Source organism: Plecotus auritus (genome assembly GCF_963455305.1).
Source record: "Plecotus auritus genome assembly, chromosome: 2".
Taxonomy (NCBI): Eukaryota; Metazoa; Chordata; class Mammalia; order Chiroptera; family Vespertilionidae; genus Plecotus; species Plecotus auritus.
In genome coordinates, this window is record NC_137771.1 from 185,483,211 (window position 1) to 185,505,011 (window position 21,801).

Sequence of the window (21,801 nt, forward strand, 5' to 3'; positions counted from 1 at the left end):
TTAAAAATAGGAGTCAGAAAATAAAAAAGATAAATGACAGTGAATAATTAGGCAGGTAGATAGATATTAAAACAGTGGAAGGAAGTAGAGAAGAATGTATGGGAAAGGTAGGATGAGAGAGAAAGAGGGAGGGAAGAAAAGTTTTAAAGGGGAGCCGGTAGATCTTAAAAGGAGAACGGGAAGAAGAAAGAAATGGGGGAGGGAGCAAAGCAGGTCCAAGGGAGGAAGTGAAGAAAAACATTAAGGTGGGAAGGAAGGAAAAGGAGAGGGAGGGAAGGGGTAAAGATAAAGGAAAGAAGGAAGGGGGAGGGAGAGAGGGTAGGAGAAAGATGGGAAGAAGGATGATGGAACAGAAGTAGGAAATGAGGAAAGAAAAGTTTATAAATGATGAGTCAGTAGGAAAAAGTGTTACATAAAGGAGAGAGAAAAATTGTGTGAGAGGGAGAAGCCAATAAGGAAGTCAAATACAATTGTGTGTGAAGGGGATAAGATTAAAAAAGAAAGTTAATAGGGGTGACCAGGCCGGCAGGGGAGAGCAGTTAGGGGGATCAGGCAGGTATGCAGAGTGGTTAGGGCAGGCAGGCAGGTGAGTGGTTAGGAGCCAGAGGCCCCAGATTGCAAGAGGGATGTCCCAGATTGGAGAGGGTGCAGGTCGGGCTGAGGGACACACACCCGCCCTACACGAATTTTGTGCACCGGGCCTCTAGTGTATGGTATAAAATTCAAATGCCAAAATACATTTTAGTAAAATCTAAACCAGAATGCTTAAGGAACTGGTTGGATCCTCTTTCTCCTCTCTTCCCTGGCAGATTCTGATTCTAGATGAAGCCACAGCTGCCATGGACACGGAGACAGACCTACTGATCCAAGAGACCGTCCGAGAAGCATTTGCCGACTGCACTATGCTGACGATTGCCCATCGCCTGCATACAGTCCTAGGCTCTGATAGGATTATGGTGCTGGCCCAGGGACAGGTACTGAGGCATGTGGCCTTGTCTGGGAGGACTGAGCTGATTGGCATCTGAGGGTGGTTCTGAACATTTAGAAAAGCAGCCACAGCAGCTCTAGTCCCATCCATTTGGAGAGAGATACAGCCCCCTCCCAACAAGGCACTGAATTTGAGGCATTCCTGGGTTCTTGTTTTGCTTTACTACCTGTTATTTTGTTGCTCGAAAATGGGGCACACTGACAGATCAGCAAGCAAGTTTAGTTAGTAATTAATTCACATAGATAAGAATTGCCCAAAGTGAGTTGAGACCAGCCACCATGTGTTGTTTGCTTTTTGCAATCATGTAGGGGTGCCAAACTTGTATCCTGCTTCCCCACAATCTAGCCCAGCCATGCCTTCTTCATTTCCCTCTCTTTCCTTGCAAGTGCTGTTAGCTATAGACAATCTTGCATCCCCTAAGCTTTTCCATCTTCTGTGTCTACTCATACAGTCCCACCTACCTAAAATGTCCTTTTCCCTTCTTTCCTTTCCCATATCTACCTGCTTACAACCTGCCTATCTCTCAAAGCCAATGTCTCCCTGTCCACACACAGTGCAGTATCTGCTCTAGCACCCAACGTCATACCCTCATGCAGCCACTCCAAAGGAAGGATGCTTTGTCCTTAGGCCTGTCTCCCCTGGGCAAGACATCCTTTTCTAGAAGTGCCCCCTGGAGACCTCCCCTTTCATCTCCTGGCAAAGGTTGTGTCCATGCCTTTGCCCTGCAGAAGGGAGGCTGGGAAGTATGTGGCCACATTATGGGAGCCAGGTCCTGCCAGTATGTCATTCACTTTTCTACTGCAATATGGTTTCCAGTGACTGCATAGAAGTCTATCATAGGAATGGATAATTGACTGAGTCTATGCTTTACTCACTTTTTTATTTTATTTATTTATTTTTTATTGATTGATTTCAGAGAAGAGGGGAGAGGGAAAGAGAGATAGAAACATCAATGGTGAGAGAGAATTATTGATCGGCTGCCTCCTGCATGCCCCCTACTGGGGATCAAGCCTGCAACTTGGGCATGTGCCCTTGACTGGAATTGAACCCAGGACCCTTCAGTCACTGGCTGATGCTCTATCCACTGAGCCAAACTGGCTAGGGCTTCACTTCTTTCAAAAATATATATATATTTATTGATTTTTAGAGAGAAAGAGAAAGGGGGGGAGAGAGAGGGAGAGAGAAACATCAATTTGTTCCACTTATCTATGCAAAGTTGACCCTTGTATGTGCCCAGACCGGAGAGATCGAATCCACAACCTTGTTGTATCAGGACGACATTCTAACCAATGGAGCTACCCGGCCAGGGCTCTCACTTCCTTTTTTTTTTTTTTGCCAAGTAGGTCTCCTGAGCCGTTCCTTTTCCATCTATAGGTTTAGATCAGATTGCATAACTAGATGCCATTTGCCTGCTAAGCCTTTGACTTGTGCTGCAGTGGGTTCCCTGTAATATCTTGTCGATCAATTCCTGCCTACCTAAGGCTGAATGAATTAGGTCAGTGGTCAGCAAACTGCGGCTCGCGAGCCACATGCGGCTCTTTGGCCCCTTGAGTGTGGCTCTTCCACAAAATACCACGTGCGGGCGCGCACGTACAGTGCGATTGAAACTTCGTGGCCCATGCGCAGAAGTCAGTTTTTGGCTCTCAAAAGAAATGTCAATCGTTGTGCTGTTGATATTTGGCTCTGTTGACTAATGAGTTTGCCGACCACTGAGTTAGGTGAAGGAGGTCTAGAGGTGTTTCTCTCCAACCTTTCCCTGGTACCCGGTTAGTTTTAAAAAATAAAATAAAAAGGAACCCATTGGGACATGGCAGGGCTAGTCGGATTGTCACCCTGATTTCATCCTCAAGGGGCATTTGGGCTTGCCCCCCTTCCTGAAAGTGGGTCCTCGAGTCACATCCTGATGCCGCCTCCTTCCTTTGCAGGTAGTGGAGTTCGACACCCCATCGGTCCTTCTGTCCAACGACAGCTCCCGGTTCTATGCCATGTTTGCTGCTACAGAGAACAAGATCGCTGTCAAGGGCTAATTCCTCCCGCGCTGCCTCAGTCTCTTTCCTCCCCGGGGCCCGCGCTCTTCCTGTCCTGCCGAAACCTTGCCTTTCCCGATTTTATCTTTCGCACAGCAGTTCAGGATTGGCTTGTGTGTTTCACTTTTAGGGAGAGTCCTATTTTGATTATTGTATTGACTCCAGATTCATGTAAACAAAATTTAGTTTTTGTTTTTAATTGCACTCTACAAGGTTCAGGGAACCATATTATAAATATATCAGAGGCCTATAATGAAGCTTTATACGTGTAGCTATATCTATATATATAATTCTGTACATAGCCTATATTTACAGTGAAAATGTAAGCTGTTTATTTTATATTAAAATAAGCACTGTGCTAATAACAGTGCAGATTCCTTTCTATCATTTTTGTACAGTTGGCTGCACTGGAGATCTGGTTTTGCTATTAGACGACAGAAAGAGTAGCATATTGTTCTTTGCTAGCTGGTTTTTCATGGCGCCAGGTTTTCTGGGTGTCAAAAAAGGAAGCCGTGTGGCCATGGTGGGCCCTCCAGCGGCCCCCTCTGCCGCCTCCCACAACCACTCCGGGACGGGGTGGTGCAGAGGCCCCGGCCGGAAGCCGTGCAGAGCGCCGTGAATTCTCAGGGCTCCTGCTTTCTGTCCTGGTGTCACCTCCCTGTTTCCGTCAGGAGAGCAGTGGGGCAAAGCCCCCGACCCCCTTTCCCTCCCTGCCTTCCTCTTCTTGCTGTCGTTTCTAAACAAGAATCAAGTCTCTCCACAGAGGGTCCCACTGCCTCAGGTTCCTCACGCTGGCCACTGCACAGAGCTCCGGCTCCCACACCCGTTGGCTCCCCGCCCCGGAGCCGACCGCTGCTTTTCCGGTGGTACTTCTTCATTTGCCTGGTCTGCGCCTCCACAGCTCAGTGACAGGGTTCAGGATTTCGTGGGTCTGTTTTCTTTTCTCTCTGCAGATGTCGCACAGTCTCCTTCTCTCTCCAAAGCCTGCGACTTCAAGCAGCTCTTGCTACTCAGTGTCTCGCACTGGTGTGGAAGTCTTTGTACTGTAAAGAGACCTACCTCAGGTTGCTGATTGCCGTGTGGTTCGGTGTGTTTCTGCAAACCCCCTTGTGCTGTGGGGCCAGTAGCTCAGGTGGGCGTGGTCGCTGCTGTCATCAGTTGAATGGTCAGCGTTGCATGTCGTGACCAACTAGACATTCTGTTGCCTTAGCATGTTTGCTGAACACCTTGTGGAAACAAAAACCTGAAAAGTGAATAAAATTATTTTGGATTTTATAATACTCTGGTGTATAAACTAGTTCTCTGGGAAGGGAGCAGGGTGTCTGAGTGACTGGAATCCCAGAGGCGGGCTCTTGAGTATCCGGCGATGGAGTTACATCTGAGAAGGGCCAGGAACAGAGCTGGTTGGTTGCCAGGGGCATGGGGCCCAGCATGCCTGACACCCTGGCCCCTACGACGGTGTCACCAAATAAAGCTCCCGTGCTGCCAAGGAGAGAGTTGGGCGTGGGCAGGGTGAATGCTTGGGCGAGGTGGGCGGTTGCGGTGAAATATATTTCAAATGAACAGTTGGTTAAGGGTTCTCAGCAATTCAAACAATGTAACTGCCTTTTTGGCCAATTCATTCAGTTTACCTCATTGAGAATTAAGTACCCATTCAAAAGGGTAATCATTATGGAGTTTCTCAATCGAGTGTATTGCATGCAGCCAAGAAGCTTTTAAACTACTTGGTCCTGGTTCTGCCAACCATCAGCAGAGATCATCCCCTGAGCCCAGCCTTTTTTGTAAATTGCTGTCTTGAAAACACAGAGGCTTGACTCTAAAGTTAAAGTTTTCCTTCCACATTTCGAGTGCTCAGGAGCCACACGTGGCCTGCGGCTACTGTGTCGGACACAGATGTAGAACAAACCTGCTGTTTGGGGCAGGAGGTGGGGGTGTGCAGGGAGTTCTGTTGGACGGCACTGACATAAACACGCACTTTCTTTGATGCCTGGACTTACCTTCCCAGAGGGGAACGGGCAGCAGGAAGAGCCTCCAGGTCCTTGTCCTGTTCAAGCTCTCTGCTGCACCAGGACTCACTTCCCCTCCTGTCAGCTCTGTTCTCATCTCTTGGGTGTCCTCCCACCTCTCTTAACCTGCTTTGCCCTCTTAGAGGAAGGCATTTTCCTGCCTCTGCCCACTCCCTTTTCTCTCTGTGCATGGATTCTTTCCCTCCCACAGGTGTAGTGACAGACCTTCCACTGTGGGCTTGGCCTCTCCTTGGTGCCAGCCTCCAGCTGCCTAAGTGCCTCCGCTGGGCATCACTGGTGCCTCAAACAGCTTCTTGAAAATCAGTGCTTCTTTAGTAGTACCATTGTTCTCTTGAGTCTATCAGGCTAGAAGCCTTGAATTAATTTACTCTCCTTCCCCTTCCCAATAAATTCAGTAACTCCAGGTCCAGAGATTGGAGCTGGGGTGCGAGTGGAGTGACTGGGAGGTGACTGGAAGGCTGATGAGGCCTCTGGAGACGGTGCTTAGTGCCTGGGCAGAGGAGAGCAGGAACCCAGTTTCCATCACACTGAGATGCAATGGTGTATCTCGAGGGGACACGATGCCACCTTCAGTGGTTGTTCCCTGCCTCTCCCTGAGCTGCCCCATGCAACCAGGGAGACTGCCAGACAGAGGCTGAAAAGAGCCTGATGCATTGAGTTCCATGGGTCAGCGGGGAGGCTCTCTGGGAGTGAAGGTGTCCCAATCTGTCCCAGACCGCAGCCCTGCGGCCCTGCAGAGTAGCAGGCCTGGGTGTGACTGGTATGACCAAATGGATTTCCTCCATTGGGAAAAGACTCCTGGGACTTGCCAGCCTTCACGACGCTGCCCAAGAGCGCCAGCATAAAAGCGGAGCTCAGGCAGGGTGGGAGAGGAGGGTGGCCAGAGAGGGCTATAGGGAAGGAAGGCTGGAGTGCACCAGAAGCCAAGGTGTGAGGGGAGGCACAGGTCCAAGATGTTTTCCCTGCACAGTGGGCTGGTTTTATTGACTGCCTGCTTCCTGTCCTGAATCTTGGCACCTTCTACTGGGACAGGAGCCACCTTCCTCCTGGTCCCTTCCCTTCCCCACCCTTGGAAACATATGGCAACTAAGCTTTCAGCTGCACCCGGAGATACTCCTCCAGGTAGGAATTCTGTCCTCAAGTTCCTGAAGGGGTGAGCAGATGAAGCCTCCATCTCTCTCAGTCCAAAGACACTGGAAGGAAGGAACCCACGTGAGACACACGTGGGTGTGAGCACCAGTGTGTGACCTCCACCCATGGGCTTAGCTACTCTATGCCCAAGGGAAGTGGCCCAAGTGTGGCCCCATGCCCAATCCAGTATCTTCAGAAATCACCCTTCCCTGGCCTTCCTGCCCAGCAGAGCCACCTGCTACAGCTTCTGCCTTCCTGCTGTGGGCTGCCAACCAATTGGCTAGCCATCCATCCATTCATCCATCCCAATCTACAGCATTTGGGACAGAGGGCTATGATTATAAAAGACTATCCTCATTGGGGGATAATTTGTAAAGTTCCTTATTGTTTAGAGCAGTGGTTCCCAATCTTTATTTGGCCATGCCCCACCTAAGCATTGCCACACAACCTTTTGCAGCAAGGATTCAGAATCTGGAGAAGGGGCTATGTGCAAATGGATATACTAGATAAGAAATATAAATTTAGAAGGCATGGGGGAAAGCCAGGCGGACGCCTCACCCTCTAGTGGAGTGGCTCCCCAAATCTCTGGACCCATGGCTTTTTATTTACTAGAATACACATTTGCCCTTTAGCAAATCAAACAGACATATCAAAGGTAAGGTTTGGTAAACAGTAAAAGATTATCAGGTTAGGAGATTGCCTTCAGCCACCATTGTCTCGACATTGGTGCATAGTTTTAGCCCTTGCTAAAGCCCAAGGTCCATCAGCCTTCTGATGGACCTCTTGCATTTATTATGCTAACTACTTGTTGGTCTTTGCCTCCAGCAAAGCATCTCTAAATTCCTGATGCACGCCCCCCCCCCCCCCCGTGACTTACAATTCTTATTATTCAAAAAGTGAACTCCTATTCACATGAAGGAAGCCTAAAAGGCTATTAACTTGGTCTAAACAAGCTTCCAAAGACACATGGCATCCACGAAAGAGAAAAATAAAAGAACAAAGGGACCGTTGAATTACTGAGGAAGAAATCACTAAGAAATTGTTTAAAAAATAATAATAATATGAAGTGATATGAAAAAATAGCAAATAAAGTTTCAAAACATAATAGAGAACTGAAATGCATGAATATGTCACTATATATATATTTTTTATTTATACTGAGTGGCCAGATTATTATGATCTCTGAACGCATAATAAATAATCTGGCCACTCAGTATATATATATTAGCGGTCCGGTGCATGAATTCATGCATGGGTGGGGTCCGGCCAGCCTGGCCAGGGGGAAGGGACATGGGCGGTTGGCCAGCCTGCCTGCTGGTCGAACTCCTGGTCGAGGGGACAATTTACATATTAGCCTTTTATTATATATTAGCCTTTTATTACACTGAGTGGCCAGATTATTATGCATTCAGAGATTATAATAATCTGGCCACTCAGTGTATATATTTTTATTTGGAAATGTTTATATTAGTACAGTGAAACTAAATTTTAAGAGACACTAGATGTCATCAGTTTGGATATCATTAGTTTATTATAAAAGAGACACAAATTATTTACATGATGAAAGATTTCAGAACTTCAATGGAATGGGCAGCTTCACATGATGCCATTTCAATAGTGATTTATTTCAGTCTACATACTTTCCAAGATTGTCACCATCTCTAAATAAGAAATAGTCCTTGTCGTCTAGAACTACTTTGGTGCCTCCATATTCTGGAAGGAGAACTTTATCTCCAACTTTCATGCTAACAGGTTGAACCTCTCCACCCTTTCCTTCGGAGCCTGATCCAACAGCGACTATTGTTGCTTGCAATACTTTTCCTTGAGATTTCCCTGGAAGCATAATGCCTCCTTTGGTTACAGTTTCCACAGCGCTCCTTTCAACCAATATTTGATCAAAGAGGGGAAGGAACTTCCTAAAGGCCTGTCTTGCCATGACTCCGACCACACGCCGCAGCTGCAGCTGCAAGGAGAGAGCCACAGTCGCCACTGGCCATGTGAACCCACAATATATATTTACTAGTGGCCTGGTGCACAAAATTTGTCCACGTTAAAAGGGAATTAAAAAAAACCGGTGTGGCTCAGTGGATAAAGCGTCGGCCTGCGGACTGAAGGGTCCCGGGTTCGATTCCGGTCAAGGGCATGTACCTTGGTTGCGGGCAGGTGTGCTGGAGGCAGCTGATCGATGTTTCTGACTCTCTATCCTCTCCCTTCCTCTCTGTAAAAAATCAATAAAATACATTTAAAAAAAAAAAAAAAAAGGGAATTAGAGGAAATATTTTAATATTGCTATTTGCTCTTTCTCTATAATAGAAGTGTCAGAGATGAAAGAAAATTAGTAAAATGTATATGAAAATCTCCCTCCTGTCAGAGTCTGGGGCGCACTGTGGGACCCAGAGTCAAGTCCCTACCCACCTGTGCGTGCCTCGAAATCACACAAGGCCAAGACCTGGCCGGCCCCACCCCCGACAAACCCCGCAGGGCAGGAGGCGCGGCCTCAGGTCCCCCAGCCCAGCCTCAGGTCTCCCGGCACTGGGGCGGGGGGCATGGCCTCAGGTGCCCCAGCCCTGGCACCAGGGTGGCAGCACGGCCTCAGGTCCTCCAGCCCAGCCTCAGGTCCCTCGGATCTGGCGCCAGGGCAGGGGGCACGGCCTCAGGTCCCCTGGCCCTGGCGTGAGGGCACAAGGGTGTGACAACCATTTGCATATTAGCTCTTTATTATATAGGATATACTGTCTATGATGCCCCTAGAACCATAAGAAATGCAAAAAAATCATTAAAAATCAAATAGCCCCCCTGTGGGACGTGTGCCCCACATTGGGATCCCCTGGTTTAGAGGTAACCCCCACAGACATTTTAATGCACCTCTTTCCAGTCTTTTTCAATACATATATTTTACATAGATGTGATTTTACTAAATATATAATTCTGAATCTTTTTTTTCACTTAACATATTATTCAAATTCTTCTACATGAGCGGTTCTCAAACTTTCAGGTACATCGTAATCACCTGCAGGGCCTGCTGAAATGGACATTGCTGGACACCACCCCCAGAGTGTCTAGGGTGGGGCCTGAGAATTTGCCTAATAGGTTCTAGGTCCGTGGTCAGCAAACTGCGGCTCGCGAGCCACATGCAGCTCTTTGGCCCCTTGAGTGTGGCTCTTCCACAAAATACCACAGCCTGGGCGAGTCTATTTTGAAGAAGTGGCATTAGAAGAAGTTTAACTTTAAAAAATCTGGCTCTCAAAAGAAATTTCAATCGTTGTACTGTTGATATTTGGCTCTGTTGACTAATGAGTTTGCCGACCACTGTTCTAGGTGGTGCTGATGCTGTGGGTTCAGGGACCACATTTGGAAAACAACTGCTCTATGTCACTCTTAATGGCTGCAAAATCTTCCACCAAATGGATGTTGTAATTCTGAACTCTTATTGGTGAACATTTAGGTTAGTTACAATTTATGTGCCTTGGGCTTGGTCTGTATTTTGTACTGTTTCCTTAAAAAATAATTCTAATAGGAAGTAATTCTAGTAGAAATACCTGTCTTGTTTCTTTCATTTTATAACAATGTTAGGAGACCAAGTAGCAAATAAGGAAAGAAAGAGGAAGAGAATAATATAAAAATATTTATGTCAAGCCTAGCTGATTTGTTCAGTGGCTAGAGTGTCGGCCTGTGGACAGAAGGGTCCCGAGTTTGATTGCGGTCAAGGGCACATGCCTGGGTTGCGGGCTCGATCCCCAGTAGGAGGCGTGCAGGAGGCAGCCAGTCAATGATTCTTTCTCATCATTGATGTTTCTATCTCTCTCCCTCTCCCTTCCTCTCTGAAATCAATAAAAATATATTTTAAAAATTTATGTCAAGAAAAGCCACTGTATGTGTACATAAAACTTGAGTCTGAGCCTCCTTGGAGTCAAGGCAACAAAGGAAGTCCAACTGATGATGACTCTCATTACATAATAAAAGGAAACATGCTTGTGTCCAGAAAGCTCTGGTTTATCACTCTCCAAGAAGTTATTATGAAGATCATCATTCAGAATCTCCTTTCAAGGGGTCAGTGGGCAATGTATTGACTGTGCCTTAAGTAGGAGTATTTATTTATTTATTTATTTATTTATTTATTTATTTATTTATTTTTATTGATGAGAGAGAATCATTGATTGGCTGCCTCCTCCAGAGCCCCCACTGGGGATTGAGCTCACAACCTAGGCCTGTGCCCTGATGGGGAATCGAACCATGACCTCCTGGTTCATAAGTCAATGCTCAACCACAGAGCCATGCTGGCCAAGTCTTAAGTAGAAGTTTTTAAAAGATGCAAAAATATTCTTCAAAATAGTAGCTTCTTCTTATCTCAAGCCCTTTAAAGAGGTAAAAGTTTAACATGAAGTTGAATACATTGCACAGGGAATCAAAAAATATAGCTGAGGTTTGTAGCTCTCTGGCAACCCAGCTTGAGACAGGTTTCCATGCAGGTTTCTGACATGAACTGAAGGCAAACATATTAATTCCTGCTCTTTGCCAAGGCTTACTGTGTGCCAGGGGCTTTGCACCCACTACATCATTCAGTTCTCACGATGACTGACTGAGCCATCAGATCCTAGATAAAATATGTTGATTGAATTCATTATCTATCTGTCTTACCATGTAACAAATTACCCCCAAACTGAGCCACCAGAACAACAGCATTTATTATCTTACTAGAGGCCTGGTGCACGAATTTGGGGTCCCTCGGTCTGGCCTGTGGGATGGGGTCGAAACCGGATCTCCAACATCCCCCGAGGGGTCCTGGATTGCAAGATGGTGCAGGACAGGCTGAGGGACCCCACCAGTGCACGATCGGGGCCGGGGAAGGATGCAAGAGGTTGGCCAGCTGGGGAGGGACCATGGGAAGGCTCCAAGGCATGTTTGGCCCATCTTGCTCAGTCCCAATTGGCCGGACCCCAGCAGCAAGCTCACCTACCAGTCAGAACATCTTCCCCCTGGTGGTCAGTGCATGTCATAGTGAGTGGTTGAGTGGCCTTAGCATATCATTAGCATATTACGCTTTGATTGGATGAACGGCCGACCGGATGACTGGACACTTAGCATATTAGGTTTTTATTATATAGGATTATTTCAGAGGGTCAGGGATCTGGGTGCAGATTGGCTGGATGCCTCTAATTCAAGGTCTCTCATGAGGTTATCATTCAGTTGCTGGCTGAGCTGCAGTTGAATCTGAAGGCGCCACTGGGGGAGGCTCCACTTTAAGCTCACTCTCATGGCTATATTCAGGATTCACTTGCTCATGCACTGTGGGCTGAAGGTGGCCCTCAGCACCTTGACACTTGAGCCTCTACATACAGCAGCTCAAAACACAGCAGCTGGCCTCCATTAGAGAGAGCAAGTGAGAGAGCACCCAAGACAGAAGCTAAGGTCTTTTGGTAACCCAGTCTCAATGTGATAGCCCATCACTTTTGCCATGTTCTGTTTGTTAGAAGTGAGTCACTAGATCCAGCCCACCCTCCAAGAGAGGGAATCTCATAGGGAGTGAATGCCAGGAGTTGAGAATTATTGGGGTTGTTTTAAAGATAAGGTAGCACCGATGTGTAGGTGGCAAAGTTGACATTTTAATGAAAATGAAACAGTCCATCATTGTGGTGCCGGGAGACTACTCTGTGCCTGGGGGTGGTGGCCAGAACCCCAAGACTTTCCTCAGAAAATAGCTTTGGCTCATCACTGATGCTCCAGCCTGTCCCTGGTGGAAGCTTCAAAGGTACAATTTCGTTCACTATGAAAATGATAGAGAAGCCTGGCCAGTGTGGCTCAGTGGTTGAGCATTGACTTATGAACCAAGAGGTCACAGGATCAATTCTGGACGGGTCAAGGCACATGCCCGGGTTGCGGACTTGACCCACAGAAGGGGGCATGCAGGAGGCAACCAAGCAATGTTTCTCTGTCATCATCGATGTTTCTTTCTACCTCTCTCCCTTCCTCTTTCTCTAAAATCAATAAAAAAAATATTTTTTAAAAATGATAGGAAAAAAAGGTAGGGGGCTCAGTCTTCTCCATCATGACTGTCTTTGTTTAACTCTTAGAACCGTGGGTTCAGGGCAGTCTTGACTACAAGAGCCCTGCCAGGTTGTGATTATTCATTTATTATTAACTAGAGGCCCGATGCACGAAACCCGTGCATGGGGGTGGGGGGGGGGGTGTCCCTCAGCCCAGCCTGCACCCTCTCCAATCTGGGACCCCTTGAGAAATGTCCGACCGCCCACTGGGATCGGGCCTAAACGGGCGGTTGGACATCCCTCTCACAATCCAGGACTGCTGGCACCCAACTTCCCTCCCCTGCTGGCCTGGGTCCGCACTGCCAACTGTCCTCCCCTGCAGGCCTTGTCCCCCCAACTGCCCTCCCCTTCAGGCCTGGTCCCCCCAACTGTCCTCCACTGCAGGCCTGGTCCCCCCCCCCACAACTGCCCTCCCCTTCAGGCCTGGTCCCCCCCCCCACAACTGCCCTCCCCTGCAGGCCTTGTCCCCGCAACTGTCCTCCACTGCAGGCCTGGTCCCCCCTCAACTGCCCTCCACTGCAGGCCTGGTTCCCCCCCCCCCAACTGCCCTCCCCTGCAGGCCTGGGTCCCCCCCCAACTGCCCTCCTCTGCTGGCCTGGTCACCCCTAACTTCCCACAACTGCCCTCCCCTGAAGGCCATCTTGTGGCGGCCATCTTTGACCACATGGGGGCGGCCATCTTGTGTGTTGGAGTGACAGTAAATTTGCATATTACTCTTTTATTAAATAGGATTTAATCAAGTGTGCCTCCACACACATTTCTTCTTAACAACCCTATCCTTTAGATGTTATTGTTATTCTTTCTTATTACATATATTTTAATTGATTTTAGAGAGGAAGGGAGAGGGAGAGAGAGAAACATCAATGATGAGAGATAATCATTGATTGGCTGCCCCCTGCATGCCTCCTACTGGGGATTGAGCCCGAAACCCAGGCATGTGCCTTGACTGGAATCAAACCCGGAACCTTCAGTCCGCAGGCTGATGCTCTATCCACTGAGCCAGACAGGCTAGGGCTGTTATTCTTTTTTGTTACAGACTTGAAATTTCAGCTTAGAGAGCTTAAGTAACTGCCCCAAACACACAGTAAGTGACTTAACTGAGTTTCAAATTCATGTCCCTGTGAATCTAAAGTTTTTGCTCTTTCCTCCCCACTCCCTGCTGTTTGTGTTGCTCCAAAAATACCTCTCTACTTAAATAAATGAACTAACGTGTAAGGTGGAGATGTTTTGCATTGTCCATTGATCTGCTAGATTGCCTGATACTGAACTGTCCTTGGCAGTAATTGGCCAGCAAGTTCATAGATCTGACGAATGTCTCCCAGAATGTGAGGCCAGGACCATGTCATCAGCTCCTCTAGCTACTGGCCCGGCAGGATGCTCTGTGTCCTGATTGTCTGAAAGGTGTGCCAATTTAGGTCAGGTTTAAAAGGAAGGAACCAGGGCCCTAGCTGGTTTGGTTCAGAGGATGGAGCATCGGCCTGTGGACTGAAGGGTCCCAAGTTCGATTCCCGGTCAGGGCACATGCCCGGATTGCGGGCTCGATCCCCAGTGAGGGGTGTGCAGGAGGCAGCCGATCAATTATTCTCTCTCATCATTGATCTTTCTAGCTCTCTCTCCCTCTTCCTTTCTCTGTAAAATCAATAAAAATATATTCTAAAAAAATAAAAGGAAGGAACCAGGGTTCAGCTCTGTTTAATACCATTTGAGATTAGAAATTTCCTCAGTAAGAGTCCATTCCTGTCCATTTGATTCGAGGAGCTGTTCTGTGATTAAAGCTCCAGGGGACTATTAGCAGCCTGCAATCAATACTGAGCTTTTGCCAGTTGAGCGAGAGATTTCTCCTGAAAGTGGAACCAAAGCTTGATCGAAGATCATTAAATCCTAGATATTCCATGGAGTGATAATGACAACAGCAATGCTTCCTGATACAGCGGTGGCATTTCAAGCCTGTCTCTCCTCATTCTATCTGATTATAAACTTCAAATTGCCAATTATTGGGAAGAAGCTGGTGGAGAGTCCCCAGGGGGTACCCAGCAGGCAGATGGCTCTGTAATTTGGGGAGAGAGAAAGTTGCCCCTTTTGTGTACTGGACTGGCTCTACTCTGAGCCTGTTCCAGGAATTAAGATCAGTCCGTCACTTTGCAAGAAGTCTGGAACATCACCCAGAGCAGGATATACATAATTTTGGAGGGAAAAGAGCATCTTGCCAGGAGCCTCTGCATCTGAAGGTGAGTATTAAGAAGGTGAGACAGAGGTTACTTCATCCCAGGTAGGGAAAACGGGGGAAATTCCCGGGACTATAGTTAGGGAATGTATAGCTCACGAGGCAGCAGCAAGAACACGTGCTTGCCAAGCTCTCTGCTTAAAACGATAGAGGGACCAGGTCTGGGCGCCTGTAGGTCTGGACGACCAGGACCAGGCCCCTCCTGTAAGCTGCAGTAATGCAACTAAAACAAAGTAAAAAGTGCCTTCAAAAAGCATTTACATTGTCCGAATTTCTGCATTCCTTACTGACTCCTATTTGGGATGCAGGCTTCAAACTCTGCTGAGTTTTTGGTGGTTTTTTTGTTTGTTTGTTTTTGTTTTGTTTTGCTAATCCTCACCCAAGGATATTTTTTCCCATTGATTTTTAGAGAAAGTGGAAGGGAGGGGGAGAGACAGAGAGCGAGACATCAATGTGAGAGAGACACATCGATTGGTTGCCTCCTGCACGTGCCTGCAACCGAGGTAACGTGCCCTTGACTGGAATCAAACCTGGACCCTCCAGTCGGCAGGCTGATGCTCTAACTGCTGAAAAACCCAGCTAGGAATAGTTTTGTTTTTAATTTCAAGATACCTTTGTCAAAACCAAGAACCCTGTGGCTAGTCCTCTGCCCCCCACAGGGGTGGTTGATTTAATTCTCTGGTGGTTGCTAAATGAGCCTTCCTCAGAACCCCTGAGTGTCCCAGGTCCCGGTTCCATAACCAACCCCATCCTGGCTCCACTTTGCCCTCCTGGTCAGCCCAGGGCCCATGTGGTAAGAAGGAGCAGAAATCCCCGACAGAAAGTGCCTTTGGCTCCTTTCGGCTCCCATCGGATCAGTCAGATTCTCTTTCCAATCACTCACTTCTCCTTTGAGGTACAGTGAGGGCTAGGGTTAGGGTTTACCTCTCCTCTCCCCAATCCTAGAGTGAAGCTTTCTGTCTCCTCTCCTTCTCATTACTCAGTCTTTCTTTCTCTTAGTCTGTCTGCCATGTCATTTCTTCTCTCTCTCTTACACACACACACACATGCACACGCACACGCACACGCACACGCACACACAGTGTTTGTTGCCCTGTGCAGAACCTGGTCCCCTCCAGCCATGCCTACAGCTTTTCCATAGGAGGCAGCAGCCCGCTCTGGCCCGGGTTGGGAGCCTTTAGGGTAGAGGTGCGTGGCCCTTAGCCAGAAGGGCATATGCTCAGCCACTTCACTGACGTGAGCCTGGAGGGAGGGAACCCAGAGAGGACCTGCCTGCGGAATCTCCATGAGGCCCCCTGGCCCCTGGGCAACTCTCACCACACATGGGGTGCTCGCTAAGCTCACGGCAGCCCCGTGTCAGGGCTGGGTACTGGGCCAGCAGAGGCCCCCTGGGCTACACCAGCTCCTCTGGGCAGGGCACCATCTTCTTGCCTAACCTGGCCTCTGTGCTCTATGACCCTGAGTATTGGGAGACACCCCAACAGTTCAACCCCAGTCACTTCCTAGTCAAGGGTGGAAACTTCGTGGTCAGTGCGGCCTTTCTGCCATCCTCTGCTGGTACTGGGCACAACACTGTGTCATGGGTGGTGAGTAGGGGGTGTGGTAGGACAGGCACAGCTGCCACCTTCTGACCTTTCCCTCTGCTTCCAGGGCATGGGGTGTGCCCAGGGGACCAGCTGGCTAGGATGGAGCTCTTCCTGATGTTTGCCACCCTTCTTAGGACGTTTAGGTTCCACTGCCAGACGGGAACCAGGAGCTCAGACTGGAGTACATCTCCGGGGACACTCTGCAGCCCCAGCCCCAGCTCCAGCCCCAGCCCCAGAAGATCTGTGCAGTACCATCTGAGTTTCCCATCCCAGGCTCTAGGGAGAGCGCTTATAGCTAGCTGGCGGGTGGGAGACCTATCCCCCTCAATCTTTCCGTGGTGTCTCTTGGCTCCTGCAAAGTTGGAGGTGATGAAGAACAGGAGCACCTAGCTCAGCTGCTCATGAGTTCCCCTAACACATGCTCTTCAGAGTGTCATTAGAGAGTAGGCTTATTAAGGATTCTACAAAGGTAGTTCAGTTTCAGAAGTTCCGTTAGGTTAGGTTAGTTATGCTTTGGCATGGAAGGATGTTACAAGGTTAGTTAAGGTTTGGCATTGAATCATTACACGAGGTTAATTTGTCAAGCCTCATAAGGTAGCAGCTAAGTAGGTTCAGTGGGAATGGCATTTGAGAAAAACTGTAAATATAACCATTTGTCCAAATACAATTGATGCGGATGCCTGATAAGCCCCAAACTGGGCAGCTTATTTTCTGCCCTCTCCTGCCCTCTGCTGACCAGAGGGAAGACGTGCAGATCACTGCAGACCTAGGATGAAAAAACATCTCTATTCTCCCTATCAGGTAAAGCCCGCAGCCAGTGCAACTGCTTCCATCCAACAAGTTCTCCACCAAGGACTCCGTACTTCCTCCCAAGGATTGCCAAGTTTTGAAACATTGTGTGTCCAGACACGTCTTGTTTATTTAAAAAAGAATAGCTTGTATTAAGGAAATACAAATAAGATGCCACCTGGCCTGGTAGCTCAGTTGGTTAGAGCATCCTCCTGATACCCCACAGTTGCGGGTTCGATCCCCTGTTGGGGCACATACAGGAATCACCCAATGAATGCATAAATAAGTGGAATAGCAAATCAATGTTTCTCTCTCTCCCTTCTCTCTCAAATCAAGCAATAAAAATAAGATGCCAATACACACCTATTAGAATTGCTAAAAACAAAACCCTGACAATCCCAAGGTACTGGAACTCCCATACACTGCTGGTGAGAATGCAAAGTGGTACAACCAGAGGTCTCCTATGGCTACTCTGCTGCTCTCGGGCCCTGCCCACAGTTATTGGCTGGGGGGTGGGGAGGCGGGTGCTGACTGGGCGAGAAGCCTGATAGAGACTTGGTTCTGCCCCATGTGGGTGAAAGACCGAGTGCCCTCCCCGAGTCCACATGGCAGCATTGCTTAGGTCCGTGGTCGGCAAACTGCGGCTCGCGAGCCACATGTGGCTCTTTGGTCCCTTGAGTGTGGCTCTTCCACAAAATACCACGGCCTGGGCGAGTCTATTTTGAAGAAGTGGCATTTGAAGAAGTTTAACTTTAAAAAATCTGGCTCTCAAAAGAAATTTCAATCGTTGTACTGTTGATATTTGGCTCTGTTGACTAATGAGTTTGCTGACCACTGGCTTAGGTGAAGCTGCAGAGTCCTGAGAAGTCTCATCTTTCTCCTTTGAGTTATTTAAAAGTCGTACATGTGAGTAAACCAATGTTTCTCCTTAGTAGGATATCAATCATTACTGTGGGGATGAAAAGGGGCCACATACTAAACCTGACAAGCTCAGGGGAGGCCTGTGCCGTGGCCTTACAAACTGGGAGATTTAAAGTAACCACACAGGGTGCTCTGAAATTAACACTTTTTAACTAAAGGTGGTTCATGGTGGGTAGTCATGTCCTAAGGCAGTTTTTGTCCCTAACAAAGGTCCATCTGTGCCAGGCAGTTAGACAGGAGCAGAGCAAGGATGATGGGCTAGGTACGGAAGGTCACTGGGGTAGAAGGCCTGGGTGCCTAACAAAGGACAAATGTAGGGTGGGACCTAGTCCCCAGGGTGACCTTTCCTCCCTAGATATACTATCTAGACCTGAGTTTTATTTCAGCTCCAGGCCCAGAAGAGCAACAAAACCAGCTACAGTTGACCTCAGGGCCAGCTGCATTGAATAATGACCCCCTGCCCTAGTGCCAAACAATCAGTGGAGACCACAACCCTGAAAGGAAACACCTGGAAAACTGCTGACTATTCTATTGAGATCTTCCCCAGAGACCTCCCCTAAAATCTCCACCCTGAAACCCTTAGGCTGGAGGACCCAGCATTTAGCACGCAGGCCCAGCACCTTCCCTCCCATGCCCCTCCATGTCCATTCCCCAGGTGTTACCATTACCGTCCTCACTCCCAAGCTCCAAGGGCCCTTCCTCTGCCTCTATAACTTGTTTCCTCAACCCATTGCTTCTAGAAATTACTTCTTCTCTGTGATTTTATCAATAAATGTTCTCTTATAGTTTGAGTCTTGGCTCTGAATTCTTTCCTAGCCAGAACCCAAGTACTGAGGTTGCTGAATTCGGGTCCAGTCTGACCACGCCTGGTGCCCTTCTGCGGCCTACACCAGAGGGTTGGAACTTCCAACCCCACACAGGAAAGGGGTGGGAGAGACTGAAGATTAAGTTCTGTAAAGACTGGAACAAACAATTGGATGAGTTTTCCGGTTGGTGAATGCGTCCACGTGCTGGGAGGTGGTGCACTCCAGTTCTGTGGGGACAGAGCGCCAGTGCTGGGGCCGTTTGGATCTTGCTCTGTGTACCTCTTTATTTTTTATTTTTTTAATATATTTTATTGATATTTCACAGAGAGGAAGGGAGAGGGATAGAGAGCTAGAAACATCGATGAGAGAGAAACATCGATCAGCTGCCTCCTGCACACCTCCCACTGGGGATATGCCCGCAACCAAGGTACATGCCCTTGACCGGAATCGAACCCGGGACCCTTCAGTCCGCAGGCCGACGCTCTATCCACTGAGCCAAACCGGTTTCGGCTGTGTACCTCTTTATATGGCAATTCCTCCGCATCCTTTATAATACCTTCCATTTATTTACTTCTTAAGGTTTTTTTTTTAAAAAAATATATTTTATTGATTTTTTACAGAGAGGAAGGGAGAGGGATAGAGAGTTTGAAACATTGATGAGAGAGGAACATCGATTAGCTGCCTCCTGCACACCTCCTACTGGGGATGTGCCCTGCAACCAAGGTACATGCCCTTGACCAGAATCGAACCTGGGACCTTTCAATCCACAGGCTGACGCTCTATCCTCTGAGCCAAACCAGTTAGGGCTTCTTAAGGTTTTTAATGGATTTTTTTAGAGTGTCAGCGTAAGAAACATTCAAACCTGTGAAGAATTTTTGTGAGTTTATTTGAGCCAAACTGACGACAATTGCTGGGAAGCAAAATTTCCACAGATTGAGATAATGCTCCAGAGAATGGCAGTTTTGCACCTTATCTTATACATTGCAATCAAAAGAGGAGCTATATGTGGGTTACATGAAATCCATTGGTGATCAATTAGGGAGGTGGGAGAAAGCAAAGCGGGAAGACCTCTGGGATTGGATAAACAGTAAAATGATAGACACATGTGTACTTCTTTTACATAGTTGGGTATAGGATAGTTAACAGTCAACAACTAACTCAGTAACTATGAGGGGATGTGTGGTGTTTGCAGAGCGCTGCCTGTGCTTTTGTTGTAGGTAGTGGGAATGCACCAGGTGTCTGACCAGTGGGGTCAGACCAAACCTAGGCTCAGCAACCTCAGTACTTGGGTTCTGGCTAGGAAAGAATTCAGAGCCAAGACTCAAAATGTAAGAGAACATTTACTGATAAAATCACAGAGATAGAAAAAGTACTTCCTAGAAGAAATGAGCTTAGGAAACACGTTTTTATTGATTTTTTTTAGAAAGAGAGGAAAGGAGAAGGACAAAGACACATTGATCTGCCGCCTCCCGCTTGCCCCCTACTGGGGATCAAGCCTGCAACCCAGGCATGTGTCCTGACGGGGCATTGAACTGGTGACCTCTTAGTACATGAGATGATGCTCAACCAACTGAGCCACACCGGCCAGGGTGGCCTAATGATTCTCTGTCCACAGATCATCTGCCCACAGATCTCCTTGGGCATGTATTTCTCCTCTCTTGACATTCTGCCCTGTATCTCTAGCACTGTCAATCACCTGCTCACTGCCTCTCTTTCATTGACATCTCAGGATTCCACTCCAGGTCCTGCTGTCATCCTAGTGACCCCACGTTAATGTAAACAGCCCAGTCAACATCCGGGACTCTCACTTTCTGAGCTTCCTCATCTTTAGTAATTTCCAGCTTCATTCCTCTTCAGCCATCAGCCTATGGCCACCCCAAGTTCTTGTCAGCACCTACACAAGCTCTCCCTCTGAAATGAAAATTTCAGTGTGGACAAAAAAGGGGCTCTATAGAAAATAACCTCACAGGGTGATTTGATCATAAATTCCTAACTGGGTAGATCATGGTGGTAGCACACCTCAGGCATATAATTCTTTAGTAAAATGTTTATCTTTGCCTTAAGCAAACCCTGCTTGTGGTTCTTGTGCATCTAGGTTCACACACCTTTGAAATGCCAGAGGAATCATCTTTTTAAGACCCCCTTGGAGGCATAACCACGCTCCAGGAGCGTATGTGCTTGTTAACTATCCTATAATTCATTTCCAACCTTGCTTTCTTCCACCTTCACGTAATCTTCCTTAACTACAAATCCATAAGAGAAATTGTAAAACTGTCATTCTCTGGAGCAGTTTTTAATCTTGCTTCCCGGCAATTGTCATCAGTGTAGCTCAAAGAAACCCATAAAAATTACCTACAGCTTTGGACTTTACTATGTTGACAATAGGTCCCACTTAAGAGCTGTGAGTGCTCTGATATTTTACCCTACTTGAAAGCTAACATGTTAGCCTGACAGTTTTAGGGATGCTGGTAGAAAACAGGAGAATTTTGAGTCAGAGATGAAGGACAAATTATTGCTCAGAGCAATAGCATTAGTGTCAGCATTTCTGTGTTGGGTTCCTGAGTTCCAATTCCCATGGGGCAACTCAAAGAGGGCTGAAAGACACCTGCACACTCGGTGGGTGGGTTGCATTATAGGAGAGGAATGCTGAGTTCAGGGAATCGAAATCTTTTATAATAGGCAGTAAGTGTGCCTTTGCTCTGTAGGGCAACAGTATCTTTTTCTTCCAAAGTGTTACAGACTTGCCCTAGCCGGTTTGGCTCAGTGGACAGAGCGTCAGCCCGCGGAGTGAAGGGTCCAGGATTCAATTCCCACTCAGGACACATGTCCAGGTTTTGGGCTTGATCCCCAGTAGGGGGCATGCAGGAGGCAGCCGATCCATGATTCGCTTTCATCATTAATGCTTCTCTCTCTCCCTTCCTCTCTGAAATCAATAAAAATATATATTTAAAAAAATTAAGGGGAGCTAATTCAGTCCATAACACTTGCTTTTTTTTTTAAAATAAATCTTTATTCAGATTATTACAATTATTTCTCCTTTTTCCCCCCATAGCTCCCCTCCACCCATTTCCCACCCCACCTTCTGCCCTTACCTCCCCCCCCACTGTCCTCATCCATAGGTGTATGATTTTTGTCCATTCTCTTCATGAACCCCCCATGCCCCTTTCCCCCTGAGAATTATCAGTCCACTCCCTTTCTATGCCCCTGATTCTATTATATTCACCAGATTATTCTGTTCCTCAGGTTTTTAATTCACTT

General features: G+C 47.6%; 2 protein-coding genes across 4 annotated transcripts in view; one reads left to right on the forward strand and one right to left on the reverse strand.

Moving 5' to 3' along the window:
- ABCC5 (ATP binding cassette subfamily C member 5) overlaps positions 1-3,382 on the forward strand; it is a 95,453-nt gene extending 92,071 nt beyond the window's left edge. For all 3 annotated transcript variants that reach the window (XM_080657881.1, XM_080657883.1, XM_080657882.1), the window contains 2 exons: positions 810-974; positions 2,914-3,382. In XM_080657881.1, coding sequence (XP_080514007.1) covers positions 810-974; positions 2,914-3,015 — 267 coding nt within the window. In that variant the 3' untranslated portion in view covers positions 3,016-3,382. The remainder of the gene's footprint in view (positions 1-809; positions 975-2,913) is intronic.
- A 4,418-nt stretch (positions 3,383-7,800) lies between these two features.
- Positions 7,801-8,112, reverse strand: LOC308240835 (10 kDa heat shock protein, mitochondrial-like; the record flags this gene model as incomplete). The annotated part of the gene is made up of 1 exon (XM_080654286.1): positions 7,801-8,112. Exon 1 carries the CDS (start codon positions 8,107-8,109, stop codon positions 7,801-7,803), a length of 309 nt encoding a protein of 102 aa, XP_080510412.1. The 5' UTR covers positions 8,110-8,112.
- Positions 8,113-21,801: the final 13,689 nt, after the last annotated feature.